The following is a 19,012-nucleotide window of genomic DNA, read 5'->3' on the forward strand; positions in this document are numbered from 1 at the left end:
CACAATATGGCCGTTTTTCCCCTAAGGTCTGGCTGCTGGAGGTTACCCCAGATGTACTCGGCTTGAATACGCCGTCTTCATAGATTCCACAAGTGTTCAGTGAAGCCTGGGGGGTCTTTGTTGAGAAGTCTGGCTGTCCAGTCCTTGGGGTGCTCAGAATAAAGCTGTAACGCATGGTCAGCACCCCTTGATGCAGGTGAGGGGAGCTGGGGGTTTACGCTCCCCTCTTCCCTCCCAGCACCTTTGCGGTCCTTCTGTTCCACCCAGCATCCTCCTTCTGTTCCACCCAGCATCCTGCTTTCTGCTCTCGGTGTGCGCGTGGGTCTTTGCTGCTGAGCCGAGTGCACATGGTTCTCTGTGTGCGCGTGAGGTGGGTCTCTGCGGTGCTCAGGCGTGGCTTCACTTTTGCACTTGCTTCTGCTTCTCTCGCCTTCTCCCTGGCTTGGCTGTTTTTCTTGAACAGCTAACTTCCCACCCACCGCCTATGAATTCCTCTCCTGTAACTCCCCATGCCACTGCCCTCACCTTTGTTGGCCCTGAGCACTGCCCTTTTGGAGCCCCGTGGCTTCCTGTTGCCATCTGTGCTGGGAGCCCTGACACTTCCCTGCTAAGTTGTCCAAACAATTCTCCTATTCTCAAGTCCTTCCCTGCCCACCACCTACTCACTTCCTGCCCCAAACCAAACAATACCTGCCACCTTGCTTCTCCAAAAGCCCAGCTTCCAGAAGGTCCACTCTGCCCACTGGGCCAGGCCCTTCTGAAATTCTTCTGTGTCACCGGGTGTGGAATCTCTAATGAGTTTGCTTTACTTTGCCCACTGATTTGAAATGAATTGTCAATGAGGGAAAGAAAGGTGGAAATATCTCCTTAAACGCAGCCAGCTCCAAAGTCCTAGCTACTGACTTTACAGTAAGAGAGCTCCTCCTAATTAATTAATAGCCCTAGCTAGACATCCCACGTGCTGGCTCTGCTTTCTGTTGACTGAGACCCCCACCTCTGCGTGTCGGGTTAGGAAGGTACCTTTTCTCATCTGTAGCATTCGATCCAGGAGCTCCTTAAGGAGTGAGAAGCCGAGCTTAAAGGGAGAGAGTGAGCCAGGGAGTGGGGTGTTTACACTGGAGCATGTGAAGTTCAAGTGAGACTGTTGCCATACACCCTTTTCGTTTACTTTTGCGTGTGTGTGCAGGTGGTGCTTGTGTGTGAAGGACAGAGGTCAACCTAGGGTGATACTTCCAGAAACCCGCTACCTTGTTTAGAAAGACAGAGCTCTCACTTGGACTTGAGGCTTCCTGACAAGGCTAGAGTAGCTACTGAGATCCAGGGATCCCCCTGTCTCTGTCTCCCAATCAAAGCCAGGTCCTCAAGTTCTCCAAGTCATCTCCCCAAAACTAGATACTTAGAGAAACTCTAAACATGAGCAGTAGCCGACACGGAGCAGCAGGAGACAGAGCGTGCGTGTCTGTGTTACCAGACATTGTAACCCTGTGAGGGTAGTCACGGGGGTGGGCTGTCCAGCTGAGGCCACCTTGAATCACCTTGCCTTGTGCGTAGCTACCATCTAAAAGCTTTCAGTCACAATGGTAAGGCTGGGAACTTTTGTAGTTCCCCAGTCACTTCGTGGGTCCTCGAGCTCTGAGGAGCAGGTGACAGGATGAAGCCCACCCCGCAATGCTGGCCTACTTTAATGCAGACTCAGAATCTTCCTGCCAACCCACCATCAGGCCATCGTACTCTAGAGACATGATGGCTTCAGTAAGTCCGCAGTGTTGGACTAAATGGAACCGTTTCTAAGACCTCGTGCATAGTGGGACAGCAAGCACCCTCTCATCTTTACCCCCGGCCTGTATTGTTTGGAGCCCGCCATTGCTTCTGTGTCATGTGTTAAAGTGGTGAGAAGTAAGATGAGTTTTGGGTGCAGAATTTAGCCAAATGTCTCCTTCATGGAAGCTTCATTTCCTCCATGAGCCACAACTGATTTGCTTCTTTTTTACTTTACCCCGGTGGAGTGACTCCGAGCTATCTCCTGCCCTCACCTCCAAGTGTGCCAGGCCCTTCTCTGCCGTCCAGTGAGCCTGCCCTGCCTCGTTTTTACTCCGCTGTGGCATTTTACTCAACCTGCTACAGAGAGAAAGATTGCACTTCCGGTTCTTTGGGAAAGCGCAGGCTCCTGTGCTGTGTGTGTAAATAGATTTTGAGGAAACGGAAGGTGACCGTGAGGCAGTTCAGTCATTTGATGTGGCTGGGGGTCTGTCTCCGCGTGGAAGCAGTGTCTTCCTTTCTCAGAAGCTCCCGGGAGGCCATCACACCCAGCATGCAGGCTGGACGTCACACGTGTGTCTATGGCAGTAGCTGTGCACTTTGGAAGCTGCTTGTGACCATAGCAGAGGATGTGCAGACTTAGGTACATCCTTCTTAGGGTTGAGAGTTTCCTTCATTGAAACTTTCCTCCTGTGTTACAGAGTCACGCCTCAGCCTGTGAAGAGAAAAAGATCAGAATTCGAACTTTTTTTTTTAACTCCAAGTTTGGTTCCTTCCTTTTCTTCCCACTGAAGTACCTAAAGAAAGCAACGGGTTCAGTTATTTTCACAGTGAAGAAGTAGAAGCCATGGCATCTTCTTTTTGGAGACAAGATCTCACGTAGCCAGACCTTGTCTCAAACTCACTGTGTAGCTGTGGATGACTTAGATACTCGGATCCTCCTGTCTCTGCCATTCCCATGCTGGGGTCACAGACAGGTGTCTTCATGCCCGCTGTGTGCAGAAGTTGTGTAGGCCCACTGGCCTGACATCTCTGTGTCTTTGTTAGGTGTGAACACCCAGGACAAGAGGATATAGGTCAACAGCTTCAGTTATGTTCGGGGCCAGTGAGTGCTCACAGCAGTGTTCCACAGGAGCACAGGCAGTCGTGGGGTTAGTATGGGGACAGCGGGAGACAAACATGCCTGTTGTACAGGAAATTTTAACGCAGTAAAAAGCTGTCCAGCTGGGGTCACCTCAGCTGTAACCTTTGAATTTGGCAAATTTGGGAACAGTTTAGGCATGCGTACAAAGAGGCTTTGACCTGATAAACCTGGTACACAGTTTCTCTAAGAGAGCCGGGGCAGCAGGGGTAGATAGGGAGAGAATGAAAATTCCTCAAGTGCTGGTGGTTTTAGTCAGTTCAGCTTTTGAATAGGCATACGGGAAGCCTAGCTTTAACTGTCAGCCGGACACACCCCAGAACCACGAGGGAGAGTCGCAATGAAGGATGGTCTAGATCAGGTCGGCCTGTGGGTGTGTCTGTGCTGACTCGCCTTCGTGGGGGTGCCGGGTCTTGAACTCACGTCTTCATGCTTATGCAGCAAGCACCTTATTGAGCGGCCTGCCCAGCTCAGAAGTTTTGTGTATCTAAGTGTTCAGTGTTAAACAGCTCCACTTCAAAACCGAAGTCATTGACCTTTGCCCTCTTGTTCTGTGCGCTCACACCCAGCAACGACAGAGGTGTCAGACCAGTGGACCCACATAACTTCTACCTGCAGGGGTCCAGGCTTACCCTGCACTGCTCCGGGCAGCTGAGCAGTCTTCCTTTTGTGGTCATCCATGGTTACAGGGATGGGATGCTCACAGATTCTTTACAGCATTACAGCTACCACCCCCAAAGGGTGGCAGACAGGCTTGCTTCCTCTGTGGTGTTGCTGAGAATGGTATAGAACACAGGTTGTCCCATGTTTCTACTGCAGTGGTGTGCATTGTGTGAGAGAAAAGGGGACAGCAGTGACAGGGCCATGGTGCATGTGTGTGCAGCATCTCTGTTTACCCCACTGATTGACAGCGGGTTACATCAGAGTGAATTGCACAGCCTCTAACAGCTGACACCAGTTTATACCTGTTTGCATTTTTTCTCCCTGTTGATTCAGCCTCTTGCCTCCGGGGCAGGGACTGTGGTGTAACATTTCAGAACCTACTTGATGAGCAATCCCAGGTCTGATCTGAAACCCAACTTGTCTCAAGCTGGGCTCCTCAGAATCTGTACTTGCTAATTTTGCTCCCTTCTGATAAACACATTAATGTAAGAGATGTTTCTGTCCCCTAACTGTTGGCTTGTCCCCTAATTGTTAGCTCAGGTGTACTTAGCAGTCTGTGTGTTTCCTGCAGTACTCATTGAAATAATAACAGTAACAACGGTCATCTACGGTGGTCGGGTTTGCTGCTAGGAATTGACATACAAGCTTAACATCTCTGGTGTGAAACTGAGAATGGTTCCAGAATCCCAAACTTCCTTAGTACAAATGTTAAATAAATAGTGGGAGTTCATATACAAAGCTTGGCTGTGTCACTGAGTGCATGCACATGTGCATGAGGTGGGTGCATATTCACATGTGTGAGTGTATGCATGTGTATGTGTGTGCATGTGGTATACATGTGTGTGGAGGCCAACAGTCAGCCTCAGATGTGTCCCGTCAGGAGCCACCTAGCTAGTTTTTGAGACAGGGCCTTTCACTGGGACCTCGGGCTTGACAGTTAGGTCTTCTTGTCTCTGCCCCTCCTGTGCTGCTATTACAGGCATGTAACCACACCCCTTAGCTTTTTGTGGGAATTGTGGGAATCAACCTTAGGTCTTTATGCTTTTTTGGCAAGCACTTTACCTACTAAGCTGTTTCCCCAGCCTCTCTTGCACAAAATCATTGAATATATTGTACTTTAGTTTTAGGCTATAGAGAGAAGGTATATATGAAACAAATTAGTTTTATGTTTATGCTTAGGTCTCATTCCAAAATATTTAAGTCTGTACACGCACATATTTAAAAATGATCTGGAAATCTGAAGCCTGAATGATAAGGAATCCCTAGCCTGTCTTACTAGTGTGCAATTGTGACAAGTGCGTGTGGTACACACAAGTTTCCCCATGTAAGAAATGCAGGGAGGGAGGGAGCTCATAGGTAGCTTTGTGTGTACAAAAAACTTCCTTAAGTGAGCTCGTGAAGCACTCAGGGGAGAGAGAGAGAGAGAGAGAGAGAGAGAGAGAGAGAGAGAGAGAGAGATGGCAGAACAACTTGGCCATCCAGTGGAGTTTGGATAGGAAGTAAGAGAGCTCTGGGCCAGGGAGGGAGTTGAGCCCAGGGCGGGAAGGAAATGGGAAAGGGAGGTGTGGAAAACTGCTGAGGGAGGTCAGGGGCCCTGCCTTTCACCAAGAGCCTGCCTGCCTGCTGCCTGTGCTGCTGTCCCTTTAGCCTCCAGAGGCTGGCTAGATGTGTCACCTTCAGGCAAGTTCCCTTGCTTCCTCAGTGTGCTGCTTCCTCAGAGGCTGCTGAATCTCTGCAGTCGCTTTGGTGACTGTGCCCTTGAAGTCAGTTTTGAAGAAGTTCTGATGGCTTGGATTCTCCCAGCCTTTAGCAGAGCGGTGCAGTAGCCGGAAAGCCATCTAGGTAAGAGGCTAGAGTTGGGACGGGCGCTCCTGATGGAGACCCAGGGCTGTTCCAGGAGCCCAGCTGTAGGGTCCCTCTCCACAGTGTCTCAGCATGTTCACTGCGAATGAACAAGACTAGGTGGTGGATGGTGTCCTGGGTTCCTGGAACATGGGTGCTTGCTCTTGTTTTTATGTCCTGTCGCAGCTTCAGATCCCTCTCTGCAAACTCGAGGTGTAGGAACAGCAGGTCAGAGAGAGCTCTGGGTTCTGAGCTTGTGGATCCCGTGTCCCTGCGTAATCAGAAGCAGATCCTTGTACCGCTCTGCTCTCCTTGCCCAGTCTGTAAGTTGCATCCCTGCAGAGAGCTCCTCCTGTTGATCTGCTCTGCAAATAGGGATTGCTCCTTACTGCCCGCTCAGCATTCTGATACTTCTGGGGATCCCCCCATTCTGGTTTCCAGCTGTCATCAGCTGGGACGTTTCAGTATTCATACTATAGCACAGACAACAGCCAGGACTGGAGTGGAAAAACTGCGGATCTTCCTCCTCCTCTCAAAAAAGGATGCTGGGGTCTAGGACATCCATCATGGCAGCAATAGAGATGTGGGTTTTTTTTTTGTTTTGTTTTGTTTTTTCTTTTTTTTGAGAAATGTAAGAGGATCAGGTGTCCTGCCACAAGTGTGAAACCAGCACCATGCTCTGTCTTATGTGCTGGTGCTGTCCAGACAGTGTCCCCACTATATTTTAAACGTTATCCTCTTGTGTGTGGGGGATGGGGCGGGTGCATGCTGCAGCTCCTGTGCCATGCTCAGATGACAGCTCGTTCCTTGGGAGTCAGGTTCTCTCCTTCAGAGGCCTGCGGGAACTCAGGTCACTGGACTTGGTGGTGGCAAGCACCTTACCCATAGAGCTTCCTCATCAATCTCTGCGCTGCGTTTTAAAATGAGATAAATATAAGTGCTGTCAGCTTGATCTACCTAACTGAAGAGATTGCTGTTTGCTTGTTTGTTGTTTGAGGCAAAGACATCTTGTGTGGTCCTGATTGGCCACAAGCTCACAATCCCCCTGCCTCAGCCTCTGGAGTACTGGGGTTACAAGTGTGTGTCACCATGCCTGACTTAAATTTTATTTTGGATGGAAGGGCAAAGAGAAAGTTTATGTTGGAAGGAAAATGCTGGGCTCCTTTGTTTTTAAAACAACAACAACAACAACAACAACAACAACAAAAACCCTCCATCCTTTTACTATGGAATAATGTAGACATAGGAAAAATTCCAGAGAATGGTGTGACCCTTGACATATCATATTTTCCCGTACTTCAACAGCAGTGGACTTACGGACAGTATTCTTTCATTTGGGCACCCATCGATCTCCTTTGCCACAATTTTAACTGTTTACCTGTCACCCACCCACCCACCCATTCGCTCACTCACTAACTTCTGGAGACGGGTTTTATCCTCAGGCTAGCCTTGAACTTATTTGGCATCTTCCTGCTTCAGCATAGGGTGTTGGAATTACAGGTATGTACTACCATGCCTGGTTTTACCCTGTGATTTTTTTTTTTTAAACCAAATTCTAGATTCTTATTTTATCTAAGGGGCATTTTGGACACCCTAAGAGTTCAGATAAGCGAAGAGTGAAGTTCTATCTCTAGCCACCTGAAGGTGGTAGATAATTATTGAAAGCAGGGTGACAGAGTGCTATGGCTACTGGGGGGAGGGGGGCTCCTAAAGCTGTTTGTTCTCCCATGGGTCTCTGCTTCTTCGAAGCTGGAAACTACATTTCCCCAACGTTTCCTGAGCTGGTTCACTTCTGAGTGTGAGAAGGTAGAAGATGAACCCATCCCGAGGGGAAGCAGCTCTGGAGAGTGGAGGCTCTGCCTCTCAGGAGCCTTTTCATGTTACTTTAGCCACCAAGGATGGAACTTCTTTAACTGTATCTGTTTCCTGCCTTCTCTCAGAGATATCTGGACAGGTATTGTCAATGTTTTCGAGAGAGGGTCTCCTTGTGTATCATCACACAGGCTGGCCTCGAACCTCTGGTGCTGGTGCCTTGGGGTTGGGTGCCCCTCCCCCCATGATGTGGTCCCAGTGTGTGCCAGCTGGGTGGCATGGGATTGGCTCGTCTGTGGGGCAGTTTTGGAGGCTGCTTTCTGTACATGGACTGTTGGTTTCTGTGATTTATCACCTTCCTTGAGATTTGAATTCCCGTGGTGTGTGAGTCTGCCACAGTCTCTTGAGAAACCACAGGGAACCTTGCTGGGAAGTGAGGCAGAGAGCATTGTGGCTCTGTAAAGCTAGTAAGTGGTGTGCAGGTAAAGTTTGACTTCCATGGACACAGCAGTTTTGTGGTACCTGCTGTGCAAGGGACTCTGTGGCTCCTTCTCTTGGCCTTGGTTTTTCTAAGAAGGCTGCTGTGTAGCCCACTTCTCACACAAGAAATTGGCAATCATGGCCCTCTACTGTCCCTCCACTGTATCCCTCCCACTGTGTCCCCCCCACTGTGTTCCCTCTAATTGTGTCCCCCCCACTGTATCCCTTCCACTGTGTCCCCCCCACTGTGTTCCCTCTAATTGTGTCCCCCCACTGTGTCCCCCACTGTGTCCTCCTAGTGTCTCCCCCACTATGTCCCCCACTGTGTCCCTCCACAGTGTCCCCCCAACTACTGTATCCCCCACCACAGTGTCCCCCACCACTATATCTCCCCCACCACAGTGTCCCCCACCATTGTCCCACTCCACTGTGTCCCCCCCCACTGTGTCCCCCCACCACTATGTCCCCTCAACTTCTCTCCAGTGTGTCAACACAGTACGGCAAGTCACTTTTCTTTTCTTTCAAACTTGGTTTGAGAAAAGTCTTGTAAGGTCATTTACATGGCCACAACTACACAGGAAAGTTGGAAACTGTGGACAAAATTCTCATCTTTCCGCTGAATATTTGGAAGGAGCTGGACTCTTAAAATCCTTTGATGTCACGGGTGTTTTCTTTAGCAACCGAAGAACTTGAGTTTTAGACTTTACAAAAAAAGGTTTTCTTAAAAGTGACTTGTTTCGAGTCCCATGAAATTCAAACATTCATCATTCCAGCTCCTCAGGAGCCCAAGAAAACACAGTGAGATGCTGTTGTACACAGAAGTAAGAGGTTTTCACTAAACCAAGCCCGGTTCTATCAGCTGTCCCTTAAAGTGTGATGAGAGAGGACTGCTTAAGTCTCTCTCAATGCTCTGCCTACTTCCCACAGTGACTTCCCCTAGGGAACATGACAGCAGTGTGTGACAGTCAAGCTGTGTCCCCACAGGTTTGTACACAGGGGGAATGAGTCAGGTCAGTCCGTTTTCTCACCCCATCACGGCTGCAGAGTTCTGTGAGGTTTGCTTGCGAGTCTTAAGACTGGAATGCTGGAGAAATTCCAGAGGCTATTGGTAAACACCGAGCTAGCATCTCTTAGTGACTTCAGAACTCAGGTTTAAGGGGGCAGGGCAGGGCAGGGCTGGGAAGTAAATATGTGTATCCCATATTATGGGAAATGAAAAGAAAATGTGCTCATGTGTAAGGCTTGGGTTTTATTTTCTCTTTCATTTCCCTAAAGACTTGGCTGGCCCTTCAGCGAAGGGCTGCATCTGGTTGACAATATGGAGTTCTCGCTACTTACTTACTGCCCTGCTTAAGGACTCATGTGATTGACCATGTGTAGGGTCAGAAAGCTGCTTTTGTAGTGCGTGTGTGTGCGCACACATGTGCATGCGTGCGCCTGTGTGTGTGTGTGTGTGTGTGTGTGTGTGTGAAACTTTGAAGGGCTGTTGGTGAAAGCTTTATTATTGTTAAAGACAAGACTGGCATACTGGAAACCATAGATTAGAATTAGGAGCCGAAGCTTCCGTCTTGCTTGGAGCTTTGAGGAGAGTAATGGGCTCCTGGGAAGGGGAGGAGCCCACTCTGAAGCCTCTTGGTGCTCTCTCCCTCTGTCTCCTGTGCTTTAAAAGTCTAGAAAGTGTATTTACAGAGCAATACCCTAACGAATGGCCAGGGGCCCGCTAAAGTGCACCAGAAAATACTTTTGCAAAGTGTGTGAAGTGTGCCATCTCTCCCTGTGGGGTCCTTACCCTCAGTATAAGGACCGTACAAAAGCCGGGAAGGCAAGGTACAAGTGGAGGGCATTTTCTTTTGGAAATATGAGCCCTATCTTGTCTTTCCCCCAAAGTACCATTGAACCAAATATCCCCTTTCTGCTCTTCACAACAGGAACCTCTCTTAGAACCCCAAAGCCAGCCCCATAAGGTGCCAAATTCCTTCCATGGGCAGGTCATAGAACCACAATGCAGGCTCCTGCGTCTGAGCGTGCAACCCTTTGCCCTCTGGGCTCCTGCTGTGTGCAGTGCTACACTTGATGGTGAACCTCAACCCTGGATCTCACATCTTCCCTTCCGGAGTCCAAGGTTGGAGTTCCTGAGAGAAGACTTTGCTGTGTTGTAAGCTCAAAGCCCAAACAGTGAGTTTCCTCCCAGAACATCAGGACCATTGGAGACACTAGATTCTGTGCCCATGCTCCTGACTAAAATGTGTGTGTGTGTGTGTCCCAGAGTCGCCTCCCCACCCCCCACTCAGGATAGCTCTTAAAAAGCCTTTTATGCCTGGGGTCACAGGATAACCAGATATTGGTGCTGGGCTGGGGGAGCCCGGGGCTCAGCTTACATCCTGTTAAACTTTTGACATTTTCTCCTCACTTGAAACAACTTCTCTGCATGGCTGTTAAGGTAGTAAAGTGCCTGTGTGCAAACTATGAGGCTGGTGTGTGTGTGTGAGCGTGCGTGCGCATGTATGTGTGGTGTATGTGCATGTGTGTGCGCATGTGTGTATGTGTGTGTGCATGTGTGCATGTGTGTGTGTGCATGTGTGTGTATGTGTGTGTGCATGTGTGTGTATGTGTGTGTGTGTGTGTATGTGTGTGTGTGTGTGTGTTTGAACCTAGCATACTGTGAGAGGAACCACGAGGGATCTTGTGCAGCTTACTGAATAGTGGCTTTCTAAGTGCCTTTATAGTAAGGCTGAGGCAAGCCCTGGTTCCTTGGGAACTCCTCCATGGCTCAGCCCAACCAGTAGCCTCCTGCATCAGTGCCCACTATGAATGTCTTTTTCTTTTCCCCTTCCCTTTCTTTTTTCTTCTCTCCCCTCCCTTCCTTCCCTCTTTTCCCCGACTCTTTGAGATAGTCTAGTCATTAGCCCACGCTGGCTATGAACTCGCCATGTGAGCAGGCTTGTCTCCAGCTTGGATCCCCCAAGTGCCGTGGTCCCGGGCTTGTGCTGCCTCTGCAGCTCGGTTTGCGGCGGCTTCACTGACCCAGGCTCCTTCCTCGTTCTCTGTGTTCGATGCCCTGTTCTATTAGTTCTGCCTTTTCTAGGATGCTCCGAGGAATGTAAGAGGTTATCAGAGTGTTCTGAAATAAGTTACTGCTCGCCTTGGAAGAAATTAGGAGCTAGCCCTGTTAACTTTTACTGTGATTATTAAGTAAAAAAAAAAGTTGCTGTGGTGTCTTGAGCCCCTTCCACAGCCTGCAGCAGGGTACTGGACAGTATCTAGGATCATAGCTAACTAAAGTGATGTTTTTAGGGCTTTCATCTTTAATTTTATTAAGATTTATTTTGCTTTAGTTTTAGTTTTCGGGGTTGTTAGTTTTTGATCTCACTGTGTAGCCCTGGCTGGCCTGAAAGTTATTGAACATGCAGATTCGGATGGTCTCAAACTTCAGAGAGAGCCACCTGCTCAGGCTGGCCTCAGACTTACAGAGAGCCACCTGTGTCTGACTCCCGCTCACTTTTAATTATGTGTGTGTAGGGTTTGTGCGTGTGAGCACAGCGTGTGTCTATGGGGAGCAGAAGGCATTAGATGCCCTAGAGCTGGAGTTTCAAGCACTTAGCTGCCCAGTGCGGGTGCTGGGAACTGAACTCTGGTCATTTGCGAGGGCAGTATGTGCTCTTAACTGCTGGACCATCTCATACATTGCTGAAACTTTCCTTTTCTTAAGTGACTTTAGTTTTTAAAGTAGTTTTTGGTTCCCAGCAAAACTGAGCAGAAAGTGCAGAATTCCCCTACACTGACTCTGAGTCTGTAGTGTACAGTTTCTCTACGCCACTGGTGATATCTGTACCAGAATGGTGTGGTTTTTAGAGAATGGATGAACTTGGCATTGACAGCTCATTATCCCCAGGAATCCATAGTTTAAAGAGTTACCTGCAATTTGCATGCACATGTGTGTGCATGTGGTGTGTGTGGTGTGTGTGTATGTGTGCAGGAACATGCATGCACATGTATGTGTGTGCATGCATGCTCATGTGTGTATGTATGTTTGTGCATATATGTGCATGTTTGTGCAGGTGTACATGCTGGCATGTGTATGAATGTGTGTTCATGCATGTGGGTACATATATGTGTGTGCATGTGAGTGTTCACGTGGTTATATGCGTGTGCATGCTCACTTGTGTATGAGCATGTGTGTGTATGTATATGTGTATGTGTGTTCATGCATATTAGTGAAGGTTTGCATATGTACACACTAGTGTGAATAGGACAGTCTCAGCTATTGACTGTGCCTTTCACCTTGTTTGGGGACAAGGACTCTGTGGTTCAGCACAGCATGTGCCAGGCTCACTGCCCAACTGCATGTGCCAGGTTCAATGTCCGAGAGTGTCTAGGGATAGTCCTATCCCACCTCCCATCTCATAGTTAGGACTTGACAGATGGGCACTGCCATGCTCAGCTTTGCATGGGTTCTGCTGATTTTAACTCAGATCCTCATGCCTGTGTGGCAAACCCTTTGCCCACAGAGCCACCTCCTCAGTCCCCTCTGTATTCTTAAAAATAAATGAATTAGTTAAAAGGTTACTTTCAATGAGATGAAAATAGTTCCTATTTTCTTAAACTATATAAATAGCGTGAGTACTCTGATCTTGCCTCTCTTTCTTAGAGCACATTTCAGTGCCTTTGTGGTGGGCTACAAAAGGTCATTTTCATGCAGGTGTGCGCTGCACTTTGAGCAGATTCTCTCCCCACTTCCCTGAGCCCCCTTTGTTCCCCCTCCCCCAGCAGTTTGTCAGCTCCTCCCATGTCTCCTGCCCTGGTCTGTGTATCTCCAGTTGCCTTCATTTCCCTACTCACAGTATAACTTTGTTCTTCTTCATGGCTGAGAACCACCCGCTGAGAAGATAAGCTTCATTTGCATTTTTGATGTTGGACACCCTGGTCAGCCCCATAACTCAGCTGTAGTGAATAGCTAGCACTGCTGTAAACACTGATATGCAAGAGTCTCTGTGACTCTTAATGGTGTCACCGGTGTCACCTTAGCGCCTTCGGGCCAAATGCCCAGGAATGATATAGATACAGCTGCGTCGTACGGTGGATCAATCTATTGTTAGTTCCTTAAAGAAACTTCCACACTGACCTCTGGAGTGTCCAGATTGGTGTATGTTCTCATTGCCACTGTGCTAGGGTCCCTTCTGTCACTTCACCCGCGTGTCACTCCTCTTTTCTTGTGTGTGTATGTGGCCCTCCTGGGTTTACAATACAGCAAGCACTCTTATACACTGAGCCCTCTCTCTAGCCCAGTGGTTCTCGACCGTCCTAATGTTGTGACCCTTTAATACAGTTCCTCACATTGTGGTGACCCCCAACCATAAAATTATTTTGTTGCTATGTCATATTTGTACTTTTACTACTGGTATGAGTTGCAATGTAAATATTTTTGGAGATAGAGCTTTGCCGGGCTGAGACCCAGAGGCTGAGAGCCACTGGTCTGGCTCATTGAGTGCTTTCGCAATGACGTCCTTTCTGAGTGTGCTGAGATGGAGCCTCAATGTTGGCTTGCTTTCTTTCTTTCTTTCTTTCTTTCTTTCTTTCTTTCTTTCTTTCTTTCTTTCTTTCTTTCTTTCTTTCTTTCTTCATTTCCCCCCCTTTCTGCATTTCATTATATATTTTTAAACAGTTTTATTAGGAAAATTGAAAGTGTCATAGACACAGGTCTTTGTATGTGGCTTTCAGTTCTGGGTTTATGTTTTCATGTGATAAGGCAACTGCCATGACGCTCCCAGAGAACCACCCGGGGAAGCTAGGCAAGGCACCGGGAGCCAGGCTATGGGATGGAAGAGGAGTGTGTGAGTGATGTTTCCTCAAGAGCTGAAGAATCGAGGCTCGTTCACTGCCCATAAAACACTAGCACAGAGTGGGGCTCAAGCTCTCTCACCATGTCACTACAGTGTCGGGTCACTCGGAGCCATCCAGGTGTCACACCTGGACCAGGTTTGGTCAGGATCGCCCGCAGTTCCTTCTAGAAGCTCGGCTCTGTGGCTCCACACTGCTAGGAGTGGGTGATATGAGCTTTTCATTGAGGTGAGTAGTGTGTGTGGAAGAGAGAGAGAGAGAGAGAGAGAGAGAGAGAGAGAGAGAGAGAGAGAGAGAGAGAGATCCGTTTCTAGCTTTGAGCGGCTGGGGTTTCAGTCAAATTGTGCTGATAAGTTCCTGAAATAAGCTCAGATGAGACCCCCCCCAATCAAACCAGAAAGCCTGAGGTACAAGTGTATCATCTACACGGAGTGGAGCCTTTTCTCTGTCGTCTTTTTGTAGTGAAAGCGTTGAGATTCTCGGGGAAGCAGAGCATCGATAGCATCTGGTGTGCTGTCGCTCACACCTCACTGCTGTCCACAGTGTTCCAGCTCTGAATCGATGTATGTGTGCCCATGTGTGTACACCATGGGTCTGTTCTGTGTATATATATTACATACACATATGCATACCATTTAAAAATCACAGGCGGGCAGGAGAGACGACTCAGCAATTAAGAACACCGACTGCTATTCCAGAGGTCCTGAGTTCAATTCCCAGGAACCGCATGGCGGCTCACAACCATCTGTAATGAGATCTAATGCCTTTTTCTGTAGTGTCTGAAGGCAGTTACAGTGTACTCATATCAATAAATACATAAATCCTTAAGAAAAACACAGGCATTATGATATTTAAGAGTTACCCCCCCCCCTTATTTTATATGTATGGGAGTTTTGTCTTCATGCATGTCTGTGCACCATGTGTCTACAGTGCCCACAGAGACCGGAAGAGGGCATTGGCTCCCCCGGGGACTGTAGTGACAGCTGTATTATCTAGCGCATGAGTGCTGGGAACTGAACCTTGCTCATCTGCAAGAGCAGCCAGTGCTGTTAACTGCTAAGGCATCCCTCTAGCCCGCATCCTGACATTTTTACTCTTAATAGAGCTCCTGATGTCTCGAGTGCCTCTCTCCTATATGACCACAATCCCACCCTCGGATGCCATGGTGAGCTGAGGCTGAGGAGACGATTCATGGAAGGGCTTGCCTTCAGGTCTACAGACTTGGGTCTAATGCCCAGGCCCAGGTGAACAGATCCCTGGGGTTGCTGGCCTTAAGCATCCCTGAGCCCCGTAGTCAGTGAGAAAACTTGTCTCAAACAAACAATAAGGCAGAGAGCGACTGAGGGAGGAGCTTGGCGTTGCCCTCTGACCTTCAGAGTAAATGAGCATCCGTGCATGCACACACATGAACGGCACACACACACTGTACACACAGTAAAACACAAGAAAGCTGACCATGATTTACAAGTATGCTATCATTTCTCTTTTTTATTTCAGATTTCCCTAATTGCTTCCTATCTTTCCTTGGTTTCCTCACCCCCACCATCACACTGGATTTAATCAAGAGCAACAAAAACATCACTTTTTTTCTTGTTTACCATTTTTTTAAAAGTAACCTACTTAATTTTATTTTATGTGCATTGGTGTGAGGGCATCAGGTTCCCTGGAAACTGGAGTTAGAGTTGTGGGCTACAATGTAGGTGCTGGGAATTAAACTCAGGACCTCTGGAAGAGCAGCCAGTGCTCTTAACCGCTGAGCCATCTCTCCAGCCCCAACACATCACTTTTATATTTTTCCTAATCTCTCCACTTTTGGCCTGGGAGGCAGCCTCCCATCTGGCACTTGTTTTTAGTTGTTGACTTGCTAAAGAGGGTCAGACTAATTTTCTTGGCGTTATTGTTGAGACCTTATCTTGCAAATCAAAGATCAGAATCATTAAAAAAAAAAAAAGTGAAAAGGATATTTTCTAGGGTCCATGATGTCAGGTTGTTCGTTAGCTTTGACTATAGACATGTCTGAAGGCTGTTTCGGAGGTTGTCCACAAGGGCGGTTGAAAAGTGGTTTGAAAGATGTAGAGTTCTGTCCCTTGTCACCAGGAGCCAGGGATAATGACTGCTGGACTGACACTATTTGCTGTGTGCGCGTTCTGTCCCTCCTAAGAACTATGGTTACCCACACACTCGGCTGGGGTTACTTCACCATCTGCATTGTGTCATGCTGGAGAGTATGCGGAGAGATTGTTTTTGCTGGGATACCAAGCCAGCCACATTCTTTCATAGGTGTTTAAGGGAGACACACCCGCATGTAAAGTGCCTGGCCCAGGAAGAGAAATGCAGCTGGTGTCTACAGAGCAAACATTTCTGTCTGTCTGAGGCTTTCTTAACGTAGGCATTGGATCTTAGCCTGCCTGTCCTGTGCTTCAGTAAGAAGAGGGAATTCATCAGTAAACACTTAAGGATATTCTGGCGTCCCATCTTCTCCGCCCCCCCACTTTGGGTGGGTCCTTCCATATTTTCTGTCCCTATCAGGAGATCGGACTGGCGTGGCTTGGAAGTAAACATGATACTCTGCCAACATAAAGTGGTTTAGAAATGTTAATCTATTTTACCAAGCCAGCATTTCTAGCCATATGTATTTTAAGCTACCATAAAACATGTACCTGCTGTGCTCAGGAATGTGCCGAGGGCAAGTATCAAAGCCTACCGCGCGAGGCTGGGAGTGTGTTTTGGTGTGTTGTAGGGTTATACCCTGACAACCTTCAGGAGGCCTGGGGTTCTGGCAGGGAGCGGCATATAAATATCGCAGACAGCTCATTTATCCGTCGACCGATTCCTGCAGGTGCCGCTGGCTCGGGTTTGCCCATTCGGGAGTCACTGAAGCTCAGGGGTAGAGCTGCCGTGTCAGGATGGATGAAGGGCTTAAGCCTGCGTGCACCTGCCTGAGTTAACACAGCCATCAGCCTGGTCGTCCTCTGAGCCCAGTGGGAGCAGACAGCTGGATGGAAAAGCTGACATTTCCTGGGCCCCCTCCCTGAACCCCGACCAGAACCCCGCTGGCTCAGGGTGGACCGGTAAAGCCGCTTCGCTGGGTGGTTGATGCTTGTGTCTGCCACATTGGCGGGATGTCAGAGCGTCATTCTCATTACTGGTTAACTGATCTGTAATGGGTGACAGGACTTTCGCACCGAGTCATCTGTAAAGGGACGGAACCACGTTTGGGTGGCTCCACACAGCTGTCTAAATATTTGTGGAGAAAAGGGACACAGAGGAGGATTTTGAAGTACATTAAAGAACGTCCACATCTTAGGGACTAGGGATATAGCTCACAGGGAGAAAGCGTGCTTAGCAGGGGCAAGGCCCTGGGTTTGATCCTTGGCCCCCAAATAAAGGTGGCAGTGAGGATTCTGTATTGTAAATTAAGGAGTGGAAAGTATCTGTGCTAAATGTAAGATGCCCTTTGCATCAGCCGTTTAAGTAAATAGCTTCAAAGTAAGCACGGTTGTGAAACTTAGTGTTGTAGGGCAGAAACAAGATGAAATTTTTATTTGATTGAGGTTTCAGGGTCTCTACGTTGCTCTTCACCTCTGCAGTCGTTTTTCTGTTGCGTAGATTTATTTATCATATCTGCGTCCGTGTGCTTGCTCATGTGCTCATGCGTATGGCAGGGCATGCATGTGTAGGTCAGAGGGCAGCTAGCAGGAGGGAGTCAGCTCTCTCCTTCTGCTATGTGGGCTCTGGGGATTGAACTCAGCTTGTCGGGCTTTGCTGCAAGCACCTTTCCCACTGAGCCATCTCACCAGCCCTTCCTCAGTACAAAAGCACATGTGGTTCCTCATGAAGCAAAGCAAGGGAGTATTCTGAGCAGTTCAAGCTCTCCCAGGTACCGCTCTCACTCAGAGAGTGGATGGTGGTGTAAGTGGGAGTGGGTATGGGGTGCCCTGGAGTCTGGAGGTGCTATGTATCTGATGGGTTTCTTCCTGCTAAGCAGTTCTGCTTCCTGAATCTTCTCCAATGTCACCCTGATGAGAGGGTGAGATGCATAGTCTCCAACAAGGCATCCGGGAGATTCTCCATCTGTGTGTGTGTGGGGTGTGTGTAGTGCACCACTGACAGCTCCCCATGCAGAGTGCATGATCAGACTCTCTGTTTCCTCCACAGCTGTCCTGCAGAGAGCCTGGTGGGCATGGACACCTTTATCCATACCTTAGTGTGACCACCCCAACAGAAAACTACTAAGGCCGTCTCAGGGGTGCCTGTGCCAAGAGAGGAGGGCGGCGTCCCCCTGGCTGCAGAGCCATGCCTTTCGGCCTGAAGCTCCGCAGGACTCGGCGCTACAACGTCCTGAGCAAGAACTGCTTTGTTACCCGGATCCGCCTGCTGGACAGCAATGTCATCGAGTGCACGCTGTCGGTGGAAAGCACGGGGCAAGAGTGCCTGGAGGCCGTGGCCCAGAGGCTGGAGCTGAGGGAGGTGAGTGGGGTGCGCATCCCTGCCTTTTGTGGGACAGGGAGGGGGCTCTTCCGAGGAACCAGCTATCTGCTTAACATGTTGGCACCTGCTGTGTTTTCAGCCTAAGCGTGGTTTAAAAGAACCTGCTCTTCTCAGGGTGGGTGTGGCCCAGGGAAGCTCCAGCAGCTCAGGAGACCACTAATGCGCTCAGAAGGGCCTACAACTAGGTAGGGGAGTGGGCTTCCTCTTGTTTCCCTTGTGAGGTTTTAGGGGGAGGTAAGAATGAGAGACTTTCCCCACCAAAGCTGGTTTTTAATTCTTGTTTAAAACAGTTGAGTGGGCAGTTGGCATTCGGGTTTGATGGCTGCGTCACAAGGAGAAACCGCCCACATTCCGGATGGCTGCAGCTGCTTTTGTTTGTTTCTGTATTTCCCCCTCAGAAAAACGAGGAACAAATAACAAAGTGAGAGGCACCCAGAGATATTGAGAAAGCATTTTTTTTTTTTTAAATTCTTTAATTCACACGTGCATTTGTGTGACCGCAGAGGCTGGAGGACAACCTTGGGTGTCACCCTCAGGAGTGTGGCCCACATCCTTTTGAGTCAGCCTCTCACTAAGTCCGGGGCTCACTGAATTGTCCAGTCCCTGCCCCTGAACTCCCAAGCCCTAGGACTCCTGGGGTGTTTGTGTAGGTTTTGGGAGTCGAACTCACAGTCCTCTGCTTGAATGGGAAGCACTTACTGCCGTAGCTGTCTCCCCAGCACTGAGGAAAGCTGTTAAGATAGGCATTTGTTCCTTTGAGATTCATGCATGCCATTCGTTTGTGTTGTCTGACTATTTGAGACAGGGTTTCACTGTGGGACCCAGGCTGACCTTCCAGCCAGGATCCCAGCCATGTACCACCATACCTGACAGGTCACCATTAGAAAGAACTTGGTGCTGTGTGCTGCTGCTGTTGCAAGGGAAGCTCACTGTTTTCAGCTTCCAGGCATTCAGGACAAGAATCTTTTGTAAGGAGCCCCCCCCCCC

At 48.8% G+C, this 19,012-nt stretch overlaps 1 protein-coding gene across 2 annotated transcripts in view; it reads left to right on the top strand.

Annotated features, from left to right (window-relative positions):
- Positions 1-19,012, top strand: part of Ptpn14 (protein tyrosine phosphatase non-receptor type 14) — a 144,898-nt gene that overhangs the window by 38,646 nt on the left and 87,240 nt on the right. The window contains exons 1-2 of one of the 2 annotated variants that reach the window (XM_029538489.1): positions 16,395-16,605; positions 17,693-18,004. In XM_029538489.1, the coding sequence (XP_029394349.1) occupies positions 17,831-18,004 (174 nt within the window). In that variant the 5' untranslated portion in view covers positions 16,395-16,605; positions 17,693-17,830. Of the gene's footprint in view, positions 1-16,394; positions 16,606-17,692; positions 18,005-19,012 lie in introns of those variants that run through there. The other variant, XM_021197543.2, reaches the window with a different exon arrangement.

This window comes from Mus pahari, chromosome 5 (genome assembly GCF_900095145.1).
Source record: "Mus pahari chromosome 5, PAHARI_EIJ_v1.1, whole genome shotgun sequence".
Taxonomy (NCBI): domain Eukaryota; kingdom Metazoa; phylum Chordata; class Mammalia; order Rodentia; family Muridae; genus Mus; species Mus pahari.